Genomic DNA, 20811 nt, shown 5'->3' on the forward strand with positions numbered 1-20811 from the left:
GTGACATTAATCATATGCTTTTGCCTATACAGCAGAATGCCGCTAATCCTGACCCCAAAGATTTATCATGTAGGGTTCTGAGTGTGGAAAGGGTTAATGGTAACCCTGTGAGCAGTGACACCATGTGTGGGAGAGCGAGGAAATAGAAGCTCCGAGAATGCAATAAAAGCCATGGTCTTTGACCTTGGCAATGGAAGGCTGGAGAGTGCTGACTCTGTGCCATTGAGTTTGTTTCGCAACTTTCTTTCTTGATTCAAGGGAGCTGGTCTGCCCTTCACAAAACCGAGATGCTGAAGCAGTTGTATTTGTGTCTGTTTCTGTGCGAGTGGGTGTACCCGATTGATCCTGTACGCGAGGGGACCCTTGGCGTTCTCGGCACCTACAGCACGCGAAAGAAGTGTGGGCAGACTCTCAAAAAGGGATTTCAGTAATGTGTACGATCGTGAACTTTGGTCAGACTTAAACAGTAAATCATAAACCAGGGCCATCAGCCTTTGAACAGCAAATAGGCGGGTAAACATTTCTGGTCGTGACCATTCATCGGAAACAGTGTTATAACTGAAAAATAATTCCAACCTTACAGTCCTGTACTGTATGAAAATGGGATTGTGGAACTTTGATGCTGAATTCAAGAGAACTGTTGGAAAATACTCAACCATTAAAAACTATCCCACCCTTCCAAACCCGAACTGTGGTTGGAGAAAACACTCAGAGCTTGACAATAGCGTACAGTACTGGTGAGGACGGGTCTGTCACTGTATAACACTGGGGTACAGTACTGGTGGGGACTGGTCTGTCACTGTATAACACTGGGGTACAGTACTGGTGGGGACGGGTCTGTCACTGTATAACACTGGGGTACAGCACTGGTGGGGACTGGTCTGTCACTGTATAACACTGGGGTACAGCACTGGTGGGGACTGGTCTGTCACTGTATAACACTGGGTTGTGGTTCTATCCATCTCTGAGAATTGTTTAGAAACTTCACACAAGTCTACAAGGACATGAGCAGTTGGAGCAGGAGTCGGCTATTTGACTCTTCAAGCCAGTCAACACAATTGTAGCCAATCCTCTACCTCTGATCTATTATTTCTCCCTACCTGCACATCCCTTAATTCCCTCGGTATGAAAAAATTCTATTGATCTCTGCCTTGAATGCATCCAGCACTCTCTCGGGAAGAGATCTATCAAGGTTCATACCTTTTGAATTAAGAAATTTCTGCTCATCTCAGTCCTAAATGACTGACCCCTTATTCTGAAACTCTAATCCTTGAATGTTTCAGAAATGCACATTTTTTTCTCAGTACCAATTAATTAAATAAAACTATCCATAGCACAGAAATAATGTAGTGTTTTAGTTGGCTAATTGTGTATCATGTACTGTACAGTAAGAAGTCTCACAACACCAGGGTTAAAGTCCAATAGGTTTATCTGGTATCACGAGCTTTTGAAATGCTGCTCCTTCATCGGGTAAATGAAGAGTTGGGTTCACATACGTGGCAGACACAGACTCAATTGCAAGATAATGGTTGGAATGCGAGTCTTTACAGGTAATTAAGTCTTTATACGTACAGACAATGTGAGTGGAGAGGGGGATAATGGGTTAAAGGAGTGTGAATTGTCTCAAGCCAGGACATTTAGGATTTTGCAAGCCCAGGCCAAACAGTGGGGTTACAGGTAGTGTGACATGAATCCAAGATCCCAGTTGAGGGCATCCTCATGCATGCGGAACTTGGCTATCAGTTTCTGCTTGGTCCTGGCTTGTGACAATTCACACCTCTTTAACCTATTATCCCTTTCTCCACTCGCATTGTCTGCACATATAAAGACTTGATTACCTGTAAAGACTCGCATTCCAACCATTATCTTGCAATTGAGTCTTTTCTATATATGCCGTGTTTGTGAACCCAACTCTCCACTCACTTGATGAAGGAGCAGCGCTCCGAAAGCTCGTGATTCCACATAAACCTGTTGGACTTTAACCTGGTGCTGTGAGACTTCTTACTGTGCCCACCCCAGTCCAACGCTGGCATCTCCACATCATGTACTGTAGGTAACACACGCCCAAAGAGTGGGGCCAATATTCTTTGTGGGTGAGAACATTCAGCTGTGTGATTCAGATAGATGTTGAAGTTTCCAATGTTCTGATCAACACGGGCGGCACGGTAGCACAGTGGTTAGCACTGCTGCTTCACAGCTCCAGGGTCCCGGGTTCGATTCCCGGCTCGGGTCACTGTCTGTGTGGAGTTTGCACATTCTCCTCGTGTCTGCGTGGGTTTCCTCCGGGTGCTCCGGTTTCCTCCCACAGTCCAAAGATGTGCGGGTTAGGTTGATTGGCCAGGTTAAAAAAAAAAATTGCCCCTTAGAGTCCTGGGATGTGTAGGTTAGAGGGATTAGTGGATAAAATATGTGGGGGTAGGGCCTGGGTGGGATTGTGGTCGGTGCAGACTCGATGGGCCGAATGGCCTCCTTCTGCACTGTAGGGTTTCTATGATTTCTATGAACATGCCTCCCTTGACCAAGTAACTATTTAAAAAAAGGTTACTCTGCTATTCACCTGTTTTGACACAATGTCTCTAAGCTCCTAAACAATTGCTGAATTTGCGCATGGAACACCCACCACTTTGGAGAAATTCACTTGTTTCCGAGCATCTTTTGGGATGTTTTTGGTGTGCTGATATGTTGAATGAATACAAGCCTTTTCATTGATCCAAAGAATCTCATAGTACAAAGAGACCATTCAGCCCATCATGCCTATGCCATCTCTATGAAAGAGCTATGCAATTTGCCCCGCTCCTGTTTTCCCCATAGCCCTGCAATTTTCCCACCTCAAATATTCATGGCTCTCAAATTGCTATTTAATTTGTTTCCAGCATCTTTTCAGGCAGTGCACTCCAAATCATAATTTGCTGTATTTTATTTTTTAAAAAGGAAGTAAATCTCTTCCCCTGTGGTTCTTTTGTTGATTACCCAAAACCACCTGCTTACTAACCCACCTACCACTGGATATAATTTCTTCTGTTCGAATCGTCAAACTCCCAAAGTCCCATTCGATTGAAATGAAATAACTCTGGTGTGTATTCCATCTTCAAACCTGTGAATAGTTTCAAAGGCATTCCTTTGAAAATGTGTTTTCTGTTTTTGGTGATTAACTGATCAAGGTTACAGGAGAGTTGTTAAAAAGCAGATTCTCAGTCATGTGATGCTTTTATCACAACTCAAACATTTCAAAGTTTTTCATCCTGTACCGTGACAAATAAGTTTCAATATAGATAAATGTACGGCGGTAAACCTTGGGCCGGAAGATTAAGGAGGCTCCTTGGAAGTAAAATGTTCAAATGGAATGAAGGAGCAGAGGCATTAATGTCTATCTGTACCATAATCACTAAAAGTAGTGACGCAGGTCATAAGGGAATTAAAAGATGAAATAAGCCAAGTGTTCAATTAATTTCTCAAAGGTTAGATCTGAAAAGCTAAGAAGTCAAGTTGAATGTTGTATAGACACTTGGATGAACCATACATAGTAAATATGCATAGTTCTGGTCTCCATATACTGTAGGATGCAGAGGCACCAGACAAGGTGAAAAAACAAAATGACTAGGATAATACCGCAACTATAAAGAAGATAGAACTTAGAAAAACTACAGCACATAAAGTTTATTTATGTGGGCTTTCATTAACACTGCAATGAAGATACTGTGAAAATCCCCTTGTTGTCACACTCCGGCGCCTGTTCGGGTACACTGAAGGAGAATTTAGCATGGCCAATGCACCTAACCAGCACGTCTTTCGGACTGTGGGAGGAAACCAGAGGAAACCCACACAGACACGGGGAGAACGTGCTGACACAGTGATCCAAGCTGTGAATCAAACCCAGGTCTCTGGCGCTGTGAGGCAGTAGTGCTAACCACTGTGCTATCGTGCTGCCAAACTAAGAGGTTGTAACTACCAGGATAAAACTGAAGATATTGAGTTTCTATTCTTCAGAACAAAGAACACTGAGGGGTTGAAAGGCTTTGAAAAGGCAGACACATAAAGTGAATGGGCAGTGGAAACCGATTCACAAAAAACCATGTTGTAAGATTCTGTAAAGAGAAAGAGCTTGTGTTTCTGTAACACCTTCCACTGTCTCAGGATGTCCCAAAGCACGTTGCAGTCAATTAGTATATTCTTTAAAAATGTATTCACAGTTGTAATATAGGAAATGTCAAACATTTTTCCTGCCTGATAAGGCAATGTAAACATTTGCATTGTTTGATCATACTTTAAGTGAAATTACTTGTCAAATGAAATGAAACTGAGAGACAGGTACGGAATATTAAACAGCTGACTATTGATTACTCAGCAATGAGAATGTGGAGCTCGCTGCTGATGGGGGTGTGATTGAGATGAATAGTACAGATGCATTTAAGGGAAGCTGAATAAACATGAGGGAGTAAGGGAAACTAGAATATGCTGATGCAGAGAGATGAAGAGGACTGGGGCAAGGCTCATATGGAACATAAGCACCTGCCCAGATTAGTTGGGCCAAATGGCCTGTTTCTGTGTTGCAGATTCCATGTGAAACTGTTTCGACTTGGGAGGCGCACCTGCACTGATGGTCGTAAATATGAAGGAGTCACTCAAACTCAATAGGGAATTCGAGAGAATCATCTTTACCCAGAGAGTTATGAGAAAGTGAAACTTGCGAGCACAGGGTGATTGAGGAGAATAGAATTGGTGCATTTCAGGGGAAGCTGGAGAAAAAAAAAAGTAGAAGGAAATACTGATGCGTGTGTGAAATATGATGTGGAGAGGTCACGGGGAACATGAACATTGACATGGACCAGTGGTTTGTTTCTCCGCCTGACGTATGTTTTATCAGTAATTATATTTGAAGTGAATTGTTGGGTGAAATGTGATGCTTCCAACTGAAATTCAAATAACTTCTACAAGATGAACAACCTGTTAATTTGCATTTTGGTGGGGCGGGGCAGTATTAGTTGAGGAATTAATGTTGGCCGTTGTACTAGATAATGACACAATATGTCTAACATTCAACACAAGCAGAGCTTCTGTTTAACATCTAAGTATAGCAGTGCAGCAGTTATTTTGCTGGACTTGTAATGCAGAATCCTGGACAAGTGATCTGGAGAACACTGATTCAAATCTCGGGTGTTAATAAATAAAATCTGACTTAAAAATGCCCACGATTGTTTCAAAAACCCAACCAGTTCACTTTTGGGGAAGAATCATAGAATCCCTACAGTGCATTCACACACGCACATATATATGCACACACACATATATACTCACTCTCTCTCTCTCTCTCTCTCACGCACACACACACACACACACTGCTCTGCTCTGTAAATTTCCCATCCATTTTTATAAACTGTTAAACTGCTTCATAGAATCCCTGCAGTGCAGAAGGAGGCCATTCGGCCCATCGAGCCTGCACCGACAACAGTCCCACCCAGGCTCTACCCCCGTAACCCCACGTATTTACCCTGCTAATCTCCTTAACAGTAAGGGACAATTTAGCATGGCCAATCAACCTAGCCTGGACTGTGGGAGGAAACCGGAGCACCCAGAGGAAACCCCACGCAGACACGGGGAGAACGTGCAAACTCCACACAGACAGTGACCCGAGGTCGGAATTGAACCCGGGTCCCTGGCGCTGTGGGGCAGCAGTGATGACCACTCTGTCACCATGCCGAAAGAAATCCTGTTGCCATCACCCAGTCTGGTCTCTGTGACCCCAGTCCTACACTATTGTGGCTGAGTAAACGACAGTAAACAGTAAATCACTTGATTGTACCAAACTTGAGGCAACGGGGGAGGGTATTAAGACTTCCAACCTGGCTAGATGGAGCAGCCTGCATTGTGGGGGAAAGAAATTGATTGAACAAAAAATGACCAGCACCACTCTTTGTCCTTCAATCAGTGTGGATTATTCATGCTTGTATGTTTCTGTCCAATATTTTTCATAATTAGGTCACAAATGAACCAACAATGCTGCAAACTTCATTTGCCATCATCACAGCTACTTGGTTCAGAATTCAGACTCTAATCCTACAATTGGATAAACTGGTATCAATCTCTATGTAACAATCAAATTGACAGAAAAGCACGTTGGCTACATTCAGTGAGACAGGAAGAACTTGAATTTTATACAATGTCTTCCGTGACCTCAAATCTCAGTGTTTCCATCCAGTGAGGTATTTTTTGGAATGTAGGAAGCACCATTAGTCAATTTGTGCACAGCAAGCTCCCACAAACAGCACAGTGCTGATCATTAGATGGTCTAATGTTGTGATGTTGGTTGATGGATTTATAATGGCGAAGGAAATAGCTAGAGTTCCTTTTGTTTTTCTTTGTAATATTCCTTTAGGATCTTTTCTACTCCCTTAAGAGACCAGATGGGACTTTGGCTTAACATCTCACCAGAAAGACAGCACCTCCATTAGGCATACACTCGTACAGCTTAATTTATTTTGTCATCTTCAGCCTATAAAATTCTTTCCCCAAATCCCGCGCAGCTCTCAGTACTGCATGCTGAAACACAGACCTGGCTGAACCATTTCTAAGCTGTCAGTCATGTTTATCGGGCGATTATTGAGTGGGAGACAGTACATTGTAGACAGCTCCTCCCCTCTGTTCCCAGGTGTGGAGCCATCTCGATGACTGCCCGCTCCACAGTTAGTTCAGCTTGTCGGTGGAGAAATCGCAGGGGCGGATGAAAAGCGTCAATGCTGTGTCCCTGCACAGCTGCTCGACCTGACCTTATGCTTTATAATGGAGTTGCAAAATGCCCAAAGCTATTGCACACTATGCAGCGACTCAGCATAAAGAATCTTGAACTCCCATTACAAAGTACCAAGGAGCGAGCCCACTCTGCATATCTGGTTCATTCCTCCGCAGAAATTGTAATCAGTAAAAATGACCATGAGGCTGTTGATGCTCTGGCAAATCCCAGCTTGTTTACTAATGTCCATTTTAGAGACTCTGTGACCCTTGCCAATCAATCAGCCACTCAGCTGTTTCAAATTCAAGGCAACTGGGGATAGTCGATAAAATTAGCAGCCCTGTTAGCAACTGCAGCATCTCAAGAACAGATTTAAAATGAAACAGCCCTCTGTGTCTATGACCTCTTCTGGCCTTACAATCTTCCGAGATTCTCCCAGCTCCGGCCTTTTGTTCATCCTTGATTTCACTCCAACATTGGCAACCATGCCTTTACCTGCCAAGTCCCCAAGCTCTGGGATTCCCTCGCTAAGCGTCCCTACCTCTCCTCCTTTAAGGTGCCCCTATATCCTAATATTTCCTTCTGAGGCTTGGTGTCAAATTTTGATTGATTTAATGCTCCTATAAAGCATATCAGGAATACTGTACTTGGGCATTATAGAAATTCCAAACTTTTTATTCCATTTTTTGTAGTCCATAGATGTGCGGGTTAGGTGGACTAGCCATATTGACCTTAATGTCAGGGGGATTAGCAGGGTCAATGAGGGTTACGGGAATGGGGCCTGGGTGGGATTGTGGTTGGTGCAGACTCGATGGGCTGAATGGCCTCCTTTTGTACTGTAGGGATTCTATTTATTATCCTGTAACTTCATGTGGTCTACTACTCTCCTCGTAAGGGTGAAGTCGGGTTTATGTTCCAGTTCACTGAGGCTGTTCTGTTGTGGCCCTGATAAAGTTTGAAATGTTTCCTGTGGTTTAAGCAGAATCCAATGCAACACGAGGTGTGGTTTGCTCTGAGCCCCATATACACTCTGGACCCCCCCCCACTCCCCCGGATTCCGCAGCAACAATTGCTTCAGCATTTTGCTTCATTGTTTTGTCCATGTTTGTTTCTTTACTTTTGATTTATTTTATTTGATTTATTATTGTCACATGTATTAGTGTACAGTGAAAAGTATTGTTTAAAAACACATTACTGAGGATGCTGGAATCTGAAACCAAAAGAGGAAATGCTGGAAAATCTCTGCTTACAGATGCTTCCAGACCTGCTGAGATTTTCCAGCCTTTTCTCTTTTGAAAAGTATTGTTTCTTGCGTACTATACAGACGAAGCATAATGTACATAGAGAGGGAAAGGAGAGAGTGCAGAATGTAGTGTTACAGTCATAGCTAGGGTGGAGAGAAAGATCAACTTAATGCAAGGTAGGTCCATTCAAAAGTCTGACAGCAGCAGGGAAGAAGCTGTTCTTGAGTCATTTGGTACGTGACCTCAGACTTTTGTATCTTTTTCCCGACGGAAGAAGGTGAAAGAGAATGTCCGGGGTCCTTAATTATGCTGGCTGCTTTTCTGAGGCTGCGGGAAGTATAGACAGAGTCAATGAATGGGAGGCTGGTTTGCGTAATGGTCTGGGCTTCGTTCACGACTCTCTCTAGTTTTTTGCGATCTTGGTCAGAGCAGGAACCGTACCAAGCTGTGATACAACCACGAAGGATGCCATCTTTGGTGCATCTGTAAAAGTTGGTGAGAGTCGTAGTGGACATGCTGAATTTCCAAATTTTAGTTACTTGCCTCAAAGAAGCTGATTTAAAAAAAGACAAACATTTTTAGATTGCAGTAACTAAAATAAACCCTATTTATTGTGCCAGATTGGGACTGTTGTATTCTGTTCTTGTAATTTGCAATTCAGGGACTTTTCTATTCCCCGGAACACCCTCCAAACATCGATGTCCTTCATGGTGTGGAGGGAACAGGTTGAATCTGTATATCCTGTTCCATTCACTAAAGGTCGTGAATGTAGCCCAACCCATCACGCAAACCAGCCTGCCAACCATTGACTGTCTACACTTCCTGTTGCCTCAGCAAAGCAGCCAGCATAATTAAGGACTCCACGCACCCCAGGCATTCTCTCTTCCACCTTCTTCCTTCGGGAAAAAGATACAAAAGTCTGAAGTCACGTACCAACCGACTCGAGCACAGCTTCTTCCCTGCTGCTGTCAGAATTTCGAATGGACTTAGAACATAGAACATAGAACATTACAGCGCAGAACAGGCCCTTCGGCCCACGATGTTGCACCGACCAGTTAAAAAAAAAACTGTGACCCTCCAACCTAAACCAATTTCTTTTCGTCCATGAACCTATCTACGGATCTCTTAAACGCCCCCAAACTAGGTGCATTTACTACTGATGCTGGCAGGGCATTCCAATCCCTCACCACCCTCTGGGTAAAGAACCTACCCCTGACATCGGTTCTATAACTACCCCCCCTCAATTTAAAGCCATGCCCCCTCGTGCTGGATTTCTCCATCAGAGGAAAAAGGCTATCACTATCCACCCTATCTAAACCTCTAATCATCTTATATGTTTCAATAAGATCCCCTCTTAGCCGCCGCCTTTCCAGCGAAAACAATCCCAAATCCCTCAGCCTCTCCTCATAGGATCTCCCCTCCATACCAGGCAACATCCTGGTAAACCTCCTCTGCACCCTCTCCAAAGCCTCCACATCCTTCCTGTAATGTGGGGACCAGAACTGCACACAGTACTCCAAGTGCGGCCGCACCAGAGTTGTGTACAGTTGCAACATAACGCTACGACTCCTAAATTCAATCCCCCTACCAATAAACGCCAAGACACCATATGCCTTCTTAACAACCTTATCTACTTGATTCCCAACTTTCAGGGATCTATGCACACATACACCTAGATCCCTCTGCTCCTCCACACTATTCAAAGTCCTCCCGTTAGCCCTATACTCAACACATCTGTTATTCCTACCAAAGTGAATTACCTCACACTTCTCCGCATTAAACTCCATCCGCCACCTCTCGGCCCAACTTTGCAACCTGTCTAAGTCTTCCTGCAAACTACGACACCCTTCCTCACTGTCTACCACACCACCGACTTTGGTGTCATCAGCAAATTTGCTAATCCACCCAACTATACCCTCATCCAGATCATTAATAAATATTACAAACAGCAGTGGCCCCAAAACAGATCCCTGAGGTACACCACTTGTAACCGCACTCCATGATGAATATTTACTATCAACCACCACCCTCTGTTTCCTATCCGCTAGCCAATTCCTGATCCAATTTCCTAGATCACCCCCAATCCCATACATCTGCATTTTCTGCAGAAGCCTACCATGGTGAACCTTATCAAACGCCTTACTAAAATCCATATATACCACGTCCACTGCCTTGCCCCCATCCACCTCCTTGGTCACTTTCTCAAAAAACTCAATAAGGTTAGTAAGGCACGACCTACCTGCCACAAAACCATGCTGACTATCACCTATCAATTCATTACTCTCCAAATAACTATAAATCCTATCCCTTATAATTTTTTCCAACATCTTGCCGACAACAGAAGTGAGACTCACCGGTCTATAATTCCCGGGGAAGTCTCTGTTCCCCTTCTTAAACAATGGGACAACATTCGCTAACCTCCAATCTTCTGGTACTATACCAGAGGCCAACGACGACCTGAAGATCAGAGCCAGAGGCTCTGCAATCACTTCTCTTGCCTCCCAGAGAATCCTTGGATAAATCCCATCCGGACCAGGGGATTTATCTATTTTCAGACCCTCCAGAATATCCTGCACATCCTCCTTATCAACTGTAATACTGTCTATTCTACTCCCTTGCAACCCAGTGTCCTCCTCAGCTATATTCATGTCCCCTTGCGTGAACACCGAAGAGAAATATTGGTTCAATGCTTCACCAATCTCCTCCGGTTCCACACATAACTTCCCTCTGCCATCTATAACTGGCCCTAAACTTGCCCTAACCAACCTTCTGTTCTTGACATACCTATAGAACGCCTTAGGATTCTCTTTAACCCTATCCGCCAAAGTCTTCTCATGTCCCCTTTTAGCCCTTCTAAGCTCGCTCTTCAACTCCCTCTTAGCCAATCTAAAGCTTTCTAGTGCACTACCCGAGTGCTCACGTCTCATCCGAACATAAGCCTCCTTTTTCTTTTTAACCAACAAAGAAACTTTTTTGGTGCACCACGGTTCCCTAGCCCTACCAATTCCTCCTTGCCTGACAGGGACATACCTATCACAGACTCGCAGTAGCTGCTCCTTGAAAAAACTCCACATGTCGGACGTTCCCAGTCCCTGTAATCTCCTAGTCCAACCTATGTTTCCTAATTCTCTCCTAATAGCCTCATAATTACCCTTCCCCCAGCTAAAACCACTGGCCCGAGGTTCATGCCTATCCCTTTCCATCACTAAGGTGAACGTAACCGAATTGTGGTCACTATCACCAAAATGCACACCAACTTCCAAGTCTAGCACCTGGTCTGGCTCATTTCCCAGCACCAGATCCAATATAGCCTCACCTCTAGTTGGCCTGTCTACATACTGAGTCAAAAAACCTTCCTGCACGCTTTGAACAAAAACTGACCCCTCTAACGAGCTAGAGCTATAACAATTCCAGTCAATATTAGTCAAGTTAAAATCCCCCATAACAATTGCCCTATTACTTTCACTCCTAAGCAGGATTGACTCCGCAATCCTTTCCTCAACCTCTCTAGAACTTTTAGGAGGTCTATAAAAGACTCCCAACAGGGTGACCTCTCCTCTCCTATTTCTAATCTCCGCCCATACTACCTCAACAGATAAGTCCTCATCAAACCTCCTCTCTGACACTGTGATACAATCTCTGACCAATAATGCTACCCCTCCCCCTTGCATTCAGCTGATCTCTCTCTATGCCCTAACTATGACTGTAACACTACATTCTGCACTCTCTCGTTTCCTTCTCTATGAACGGTATGCTTTGTCTGCATAGCGTGCAAGCAACAATACTTTTCACTGTATGTTAATACATGTGACAAATCAAATCAAAAATTATACTTGCTCAACGTAACAATGACGAAGGTGGTCTAGACTCAATATTGGCTCTCTTCTTTCCCCACAGATGCTGTCAGACCTGCTGAGATTTTCCAGCATTTTCTGTTTTTGTAACGATGTTTTAATTTGGGATTCATAGAATCATAGAAACCCTACAGTGCAGAAGGAGGCCATTTGGCCCATCGAGTCTGCACCGACCACAATCCCACCCAGGCCCTACCCCCACACATTTACCCGCTAATCCCTCTAACCTACGCATCTCAGGACTCTAAGGGACAATTTTTAACCTGGCCAATCAACCTAACCCACACATCTTTGGACTGTGGGAGGAAACCGGAGCACCCGGAGGAAACCCACGCAGACACGAGGAGAATGTGCAAACTCCACACAGACGGTGACCCGAGCCGGGAATCGAACTCGGGACCCTGGAGCTGTGAAGCAGCAGTGCTAACCACTGTGCTACCGTGCCGCCCGCATAATTAGATTCGTATAACTCGATTCTATATCCGTATAACTCGATCATATCCGTATAACTCGATTCTATCCTTTGACATGGTCATTTCTTTTCAAGGGGCTAGGGTGTATTACTGTGCCATATTTTGCGCTTGTACTTTCTATTGCTTTTAATAACTACCTGTTGTACTGCTCTTGTTGAATAACTGGTGGACAGAGACCAGTCCACATAGAAAATTCCCCATCTGACTGGGCCCTTGCTCAGTATGGCCGGGAGAAGGAGATGGGAAAAGATTCTGATTGTTTTGACAAAAAATGGCACAAATCAAGTCCATCATGGTCAGACTAACTGCTGCTTATTGAGAAACTACAAAGGCTTTCATTGTCCCGAAATGTGAGTCATTCCCTTTTTGCACTTAAGGACTTTTTATGGAGGCTGATTTTAAGTGGGCAAGACACATAGGCTGTTCTGTCTAAGGGCTGTCATGCAGACTGTCCTTTTTTGTACGTCTTTGAAGTGAGATGTTGGTGTACACATGAACTGTTTTTAGTTGGCCTGGGGGTACACGTGATAGCTATCCTTTAGATTTTTACTCAGCAAGCCCCCAGCGCATCATTCTGTGCTAGCTTACATGAGGCACAGATGGAGCGAAACTATACAAATCTTTGATTCAGAAGGTTTACAAAAGTATAGAATCTTGCCACTTCATTCCTTTTGTAATGTTATTAATCTGTTGATTTCTTTCTTGATATGCCACTTAATCTTTGCATAAACTCTACCATACAATTTACAAATATTAACAACATTTTGTTTATGTACAACATGGTTTCCAATCAGCAGTGAAGATGGAGGTTAGCAGACAAGTCAGAGAGGTTTACAGCATGGAAACAGATCCCTCGGCTCAACTTGTCCATGCCACCTTTTTAAAAAAAAAACCCCTAAGCTAATCCCAATTGCCCGCATTTGGCCCATATCCCTCGATACCCCTCTTATCCATGTAACTGTCTAAATGCTTTTCAAGAGACAAAATTGTACCTGCCTCTACTGCTACCTCTGGTAGCTTGTTCCAGACACTCACCACCCTCGGTGAAAAAATTGCCCCTCTGGACACTTTTGTATCTCTCGCCTCTCACCTTAAATCTATGCCCTCTAGTTTTAGACTCCCCTACCTATCTAGCTGATCTATGCCCCTCATTATTTTATAGACCTCTACAAGGTCATCCCTTAGCCTTCTACACTCTAGAGAAAAAAAGTCCCAGTCTATCCAGCCTCTCCTTATAACTCGAACCATCAAGTCCCGGTAGCATCCTAGTAAATCTTTTCTCCACTCTTTCTAGTTTAATAATATCCTTTCTATAATAGGGTGACCAGAATTGCACACAGTATTCCAAGTGTGGCCTTACCAATGTCTTGTATAACTTCAACAAGATACCCAACTCCTGTATTCAATCATAGAAATCATAGAAACCCTACAGTACAGAAAGAGGCCATTCGGCCCATCGAGTCTGCACTGACCACAATCCCACCCAGGCCCTACCCCCATATCCCTACATATTTTACCCACTAATCCCTCTAATCCACGCATCCCAGGACATTAAGGGGCAATTTTAGCATGGCCAATCAACCTAACACGCACATCTTTGGACTGTGGGAGGAAACCGGAGCACCCGGAGGAAACCCACACAGACACGAGGAGAATGTTCAAACTCCACACAGACAGTGACCCAAGCCGGGAATCGAACCCAGGTCCCTGGAGCTGTGAAGCAGCAGTGCTAACCACTGTGCTACCGTGCCAATGTTCTGGCCAATGAAACCAAGCATGCCGAATGCCGCCTTCACCACTCTGTCCACCTGTGACTCCATTTTCAAGGAACTATGAACATGTACCCCTAGATCTCTTTGTTCTGTAACTCTCCCCAGTGCCCTACCATTAACTGAGTAAGTCCTGCCCTGGCTCAAGCTACAAAAATGCATCACCTTGCATTTATCTAAATTAAACTCCATCTGTCAGCCCACTGGCCCAATTGATCAAGATCCTGTTGCAATAGGAGATAACTTTCTTCACTGTCCATCATGCCACCAATCTTGGTGTCATCTGCAAACTTATCTAATCATGCCTCCTATATTCTCATCCAAATCATTAATATAAATGACAAATAACAGTGGGCCTAGCACTGATCCCTGAGGCACACCACTGGTCACAGGCCTCCAGTCTGAAAAACAACCCTCTAAACCACCCTCTGACTTCTGTCAAGAAGCCAATTTTGTATCCATTTAGATACCTCAACTTGGATCCCATGAGATTTAATCTTGTGCAACAACCTACCATGCGGTACCCTGTCAAATGCCTTGCTAAAGTCCATGTAGACAACTTCAACTGCACTGCCCTCATCTACCTTCTTGGTTACCCCTTCAAAAAGCTCAATCAAATTTGTGAGACATGATTTTCCGCTCACAAAGCCATGCTGACTGTCCCTAATCAGTCCTTGCATCTCTAAATACCTGTAAATCCTGTCTCTCAAAATACCTTCCAACAACTTACCCACCACAGATGTGCAGCTCACCAGCCTGTAGTTCCCGGGCTTTTCCCTGCAGCCCTTTTAAACAAAGGCACAATATTTGCCACACTCCAATCTTCAGGCACCTCACCCGTGACTATCGATGATTCAAATATCTCTGCTCGGGGACCCGCAATTTCCTTCCTAGCCTCCCACAATGTCCTGGGATACACTTCATCAGGTCCCGGGGATTTATCTACCTTCATGCGCTTTAAGACTTTCAGCACCTCTTTCTCTGTAATATGTACACTCCTCAAGACATCACTATTTATTCCCCCAAGTTCCCTAACATCCATAAGTGTTTGAACATTCTGGGCGAGTGATGCATCAAATCATGTTCTACAGAGTGTCTCAGGTACAATGTCAGATACACGACCAGTGAGGGAAAACAGTGAAAATCAGATGAGCAAGAGGCCAGAATTGGAGGAGCACAATGATCTCAGGAGGTTGTAGGGCTGGAGGAGGCTACAGAGATTGGGACGGGTGAGACCATAGAGGAATTGGAGAACTAGGATGACAGCAGCATGAACATTCCTTTACAAACCTCCAGGTCCACAATTCGATCAGAGCAAACCAGTGAATAGGAAATGGGACCGAGTTGTCTTGACTTTGAGATTTAGTGTCACATGTTTTCGTATACCGTGAAAAGTATCGTTTCTTGCGCACTATACAGACAAAGCATAGGGAAGGAAAGGGGAGAATGCAGAATGTAATGTCAAAGAGAATAGAGTTTTAGAAGCATAGAACAAGAGTAAAAGATAGAATTAGAAGGTATGCTGGCCACAACTTGCAAGAAGTCGCCTCGCTCTGGCGCCGTCTTGAAACAAGGGTGGCTTGTGGGATCTTGTGCAACTTGTAACCCTCAGCTGGTTTTCTGCTGATCAATGCACAGGATGCTTTAATCACCTCAGATTTCAAAGCCAGTGGTTTCTATAACGTTCTTCTGCCCCAATCATTTACCTTGTGACTGTATTTCAGGAGTTGCAGAAGCTCGGGCTGGGAGATGAAGTGGATCTGTATGTGTACGAGATTCCAGTAGAATACCAGAAGGTCCTGGATTTGATTCCTTCTCTCTGGAAACGTCATAATCCCCAGGTTAGGTACATTAATAATCACCTTCTCATCATTTGATCCGCTGGCCTGTAGTAACCACACAAGCCCTGGCCAGAACGGAAGTGATTGTATAATTTTCCTGTCGATTACGCTTCGCGATGACTGGATTGATTATGGATGCATAATTTGCATTCTGTTACTATCCTCCTCACACTACGCTTTGCTGGAGGAATCGCCCTACTTTTATTGGGAGACTTTCCTGCAGTTTTGATCATGCGTTCAGTTTGCTGCAATTAAAATAGACTCTGCTGTGAGTCCCACCAAAAATCCTGCCCCACCTTAAAATCATTCTCCCTCATTATATTGTCCTGACTCTCCACCTCCAATTTGGCTTTGCAGTTTTGTTTGGTTTTAGGACTTCTGAACTCCACCATTCTGATTGGCCTGTGCAGTTTCAGTGCGAGGGTGGGCAAATGCCTGCATCTGATTGGTCCCTGATATCACCTGATTGGAAGTTTAGAAACTTGTGACAATGTGATTGGCTATCATTAGTTCTTTCTCTATCCTAGACAACTTGCTTTCTCTGATTTTTGTATGTTTCAATAAGAACATTGAAATCATTAATTTAACTGTTTGATAAAAGTAAACTCATTTTCAACAGTTACTCATCACGGTGCACAGATCTAATTGGTCCGTGCAGCTTTTAATCAGGGTCACTTTTCCACTATAGAGTCATAGAGGTTTACAGCATGGAAACAGGCCCTTCGGCCCAACTAATCCATGCCACCCTTTTATTTAAACCCCTAAGCTAGTCCCAATTGCCCGCATTTGGCCCATATCCCTCTATACCCATCTTACCCATGTAACTATCTAAATGCTTTTTAAAAAACAAAATTGTACTTGCCTCTACTATTACCTCTGGCAGCCTGTTCCAGACACTCACCGCCCTCTGTGAAAAAATTGCCCCTCTGGACACTTTTGTATCTCTCCCCTCTCACCTTAAACCTATGCCCTCTAGTTTTAGACTCCCCCACCTTTGGGAACAGATATTGACTATCTAGCTGATCTGTGCCCCTCATTATTTTACAGACCTCTATAAGATCACCCTCAGCCTTCTACGCTCCAGAGAAAAAAGGTCCCAGTCTATCCAGCCTCTCCTTATAACTCAAACCATCAAGCCCCGGTAGCGTCCCAGTAAATCTCTTCTGCGCTCTTTCTAGTTTAATAATATCCTTTCTTTAATAGGGTGACCAGAACTGTACACAGTATTCCAAGTATGGCCTTACCAATGTCTTGTCCAACTTCAACAAGACATCCCAACTCCTGTATTCAATGTTCTGACCAATGAAACCAAGCATGATCTCTTTGTTCTGTAACTCTCCCCAACGCCCTACCATTAACTGAGTAAGTCCTGCCCTGGTTCAATCTACCAAAATGCATCAGCTCACATTTATCTAAATTAAAGTCCAAAAATGTGCGGGTTAGGTTGATTGGCCATGATAAAATTGCCCCTTAGTGTCCTGAGATGCATAGGTTAGAGGGATTAGCAGGTAAATGTGTAGGGATATGGGGGCAGGGCCTGGGTGGGATTGTGGTCGGTGCAGACTCGATGGGCCAGATGGCCTCTTTCTGCACTATAGGGTTTCTATGATTCTATGATAAACTCCATCTGCCATTCGTCATCCCACTGGCCCAATTGATCAAGATCCCGTCTATTGTTTTGTTGCTGTTTCCAAGTCTGTACCTTCAGATCAAACCTCTGATTCAGAATCTGAATCCCAGGAATTAAACCCCTGAATTTCTGTGTAGCCCAGGCTCCCTGTACCTCTCTGAGGCCTTGACCCTCACACTGCCCTTGTACAAAGGTAACAAAGTGATGTGGGCCACAATTCCCTTTCATTGCAAACAAGGAGCAAAGGTGAGAATGAGACATATGGAAGAGTGGAGTTATGTAAGAGCTGGGTAAAAATACCTTGACACTGTCCCATCAAATATGCTCAGGGCAGGTTCGATGGAGCTTGATGTACAGTGGGAAGCTCCCTTTGCACCATGGTGGATGAGTGTTGGGGATGAGTGTTGGGGATGAGTGTTGGGGATGAGTGTTGGGGATGAGTGTTGGGGATGAGTGTTGGGGATGAGTGTTGGGGATGAGTGTTGGGGATGAGTGTTGGGGATGAGTGTTGGGGATGAGTGTTGGGGATGAGTGTTGGGGATGAGTGTTGGGGATGAGTGTTGGGGATGAGTGTTGGGGATGAGTGTTGGGGATGAGTGTTGGGGATGAGTGTTGGGGATGAGTGTTGGGGATGAGTGTTGGGGATGAGTGTTGGGGATGAGTGTTGGGGATGAGTGTTGGGGATGAGTGTTGGGGATGAGTGTTGGGGATGAGTGTTGGGGATGAGTGTTGGGGATGAGTGTTGGGGATGAGTGTTGGGGATGAGTGTTGGGGATGAGTGTTGGGGATGAGTGTTGGGGATGAGTGTTGGGGATGAGTGTTGGGGATGAGTGTTGGGGATGAGTGTTGGGGATGAGTGTTGGGGATGAGTGTTGGGGATGAGTGTTGGGGATGAGTGTTGGGGATGAGTGTTGGGGATGAGTGTTGGGGATGAGTGTTGGGGATGAGTGTTGGGGATGAGTGTTGGGGATGAGTGTTGGGGATGAGTGTTGGGGATGAGTGTTGGGGATGAGTGTTGGGGATGAGTGTTGGGGATGAGTGTTGGGGATGAGTGTTGGGGATGAGTGTTGGGGATGAGTGTTGGGGATGAGTGTTGGGGATGAGTGTTGGGGATGAGTGTTGGGGATGAGTGTTGGGGATGAGTGTTGGGGATGAGTGTTGGGGATGAGTGTTGGGGATGAGTGTTGGGGATGAGTGTTGGGGATGAGTGTTGGGGATGAGTGTTGGGGATGAGTGTTGGGGATGAGTGTTGGGGATGAGTGTTGGGGATGAGTGTTGGGGATGAGTGTTGGGGATGAGTGTTGGGGATGAGTGTTGGGGATGAGTGTTGGGGATGAGTGTTGGGGATGAGTGTTGGGGATGAGTGTTGGGGATGAGTGTTGGGGATGAGTGTTGGGGATGAGTGTTGGGGATGAGTGTTGGGGATGAGTGTTGGGGATGAGTGTTGGGGATGAGTGTTGGGGATGAGTGTTGGGGATGAGTGTTGGGGATGAGTGTTGGGGATGAGTGTTGGGGATGAGTGTTGGGGATGAGTGTTGGGGATGAGTGTTGGGGATGAGTGTTGGGGATGAGTGTTGGGGATGAGTGTTGGGGATGAGTGTTGGGGATGAGTGTTGGGGATGAGTGTTGGGGATGAGTGTTGGGGATGAGTGTTGGGGATGAGTGTTGGGGATGAGTGTTGGGGATGAGTGTTGGGGATGAGTGTTGGGGATGAGTGTTGGGGATGAGTGTTGGGGATGAGTGTTGGGGATGAGTGTTGGGGATGAGTGTTGGGGATGAGTGTTGGGGATGAGTGTTGGGGATGAGTGTTGGGGATGAGTGTTGGGGATGAGTGTTGGGGATGAGTGTTGGGGATGAGTGTTGGGGATGAGTGTTGGGGATGAGTGTTGGGGATGAGTGTTGGGGATGAGTGTTGGGGATGAGTGTTGGGGATGAGTGTTGGGGATGAGTGTTGGGGATGAGTGTTGGGGATGAGTGTTGGGGATGAGTGTTGGGGATGAGTGTTGGGGATGAGTGTTGGGGATGAGTGTTGGGGATGAGTGTTGGGGATGAGTGTTGGGGATGAGTGTTGGGGATGAGTGTTGGGGATGAGTGTTGGGGATGAGTGTTGGGGATGAGTGTTGGGGATGAGTGTTGGGGATGAGTGTTGGGGATGAGTGTTGGGGATGAGTGTTGGGGATGAGTGTTGGGGATGAGTGTTGGGGATGAGTGTTGGGGATGAGTGTTGGGGATGAGTGTTGGGGATGAGTGTTGGGGATGAGTGTTGGGGATGAGTGTTGGGGATGAGTGTTGGGGATGAGTGTTGGGGATGAGTGTTGGGGATGAGTGTTGGGGATGAGTGTTGGGGATGAGTGTTGGGGATGAGTGTTGGGGATGAGTGTTGGGGATGAGTGTTGGGGATGAGTGTTGGGGATGAGTGTTGGGGATGAGTGTTGGGGATGAGTGTTGGGGATGAGTGTTGGGGATGAGTGTTGGGGATGAGTGTTGGGGATGAGTGTTGGGGATGAGTGTTGGGGATGAGTGTTGGGGATGAGTGTTGGGGATGAGTGTTGGGGATGAGTGTTGGGGATGAGTGTTGGGGATGAGTGTTGGGGATGAGTGTTGGGGATGAGTGTTGGGGATGAGTGTTGGGGATGAGTGTTGGGGATGAGTGTTGGGGATGAGTGTTGGGGATGAGTGTTGGGGATGAGTGTTGGGGATGAGTGTTGGGGATGAGTGTTGGGGATGAGTGTTGGGGATGAGTGTTGGGGATGAGTGTTGGGGATGAGTGTTGGGGATGAGTGTTGGGGATGAGTGTTGGGGATGAGTGTTGGGGATGAGTGTTGGGGATGAGTGTTGGGGATGAGTGTTGGGGATGAGTGTTGGGGATGAGTGTTGGGGATGAGTGTTGGGGATGAGTGTTGGGGATGAGTGTTGGGGATGAGTGTTGGGGATGAGTGTTGGGGATGAGTGTTGGGGATGAGTGTTGGGGATGAGTGTTGGGGATGAGTGTTGGGGATGAGTGTTGGGGATGAGTGTTGGGGATGAGTGTTGGGGATGAGTGTTGGGGATGAGTGTTGGGGATGAGTGTTGGGGATGAGTGTTGGGGATGAGTGTTGGGGATGAGTGTTGGGGATGAGTGTTGGGGATGAGTGTTGGGGATGAGTGTTGGGGATGAGTGTTGGGGATGAGTGTTGGGGATGAGTGTTGGGGATGAGTGTTGGGGATGAGTGTTGGGGATGAGTGTTGGGGATGAGTGTTGGGGATGAGTGTTGGGGATGAGTGTTGGGGATG

At 45.4% G+C, this 20811-nt stretch overlaps 1 protein-coding gene across 2 annotated transcripts in view; it reads left to right on the top strand.

The window, feature by feature from the left end:
- The window catches only part of pgpep1 (pyroglutamyl-peptidase I), a 46624-nt gene that overhangs the window by 16640 nt on the left and 9173 nt on the right, over positions 1-20811 (top strand). For both annotated transcript variants that reach the window (XM_078198551.1, XM_078198550.1), the window contains exon 3: positions 15792-15908. In XM_078198551.1, coding sequence (XP_078054677.1) covers positions 15792-15908 — 117 coding nt within the window. The remainder of the gene's footprint in view (positions 1-15791; positions 15909-20811) is intronic.

The sequence above is a fragment of the Mustelus asterias genome, chromosome 26, assembly GCF_964213995.1.
Source record: "Mustelus asterias chromosome 26, sMusAst1.hap1.1, whole genome shotgun sequence".
Lineage (NCBI taxonomy): Eukaryota > Metazoa > Chordata > Chondrichthyes > Carcharhiniformes > Triakidae > Mustelus > Mustelus asterias.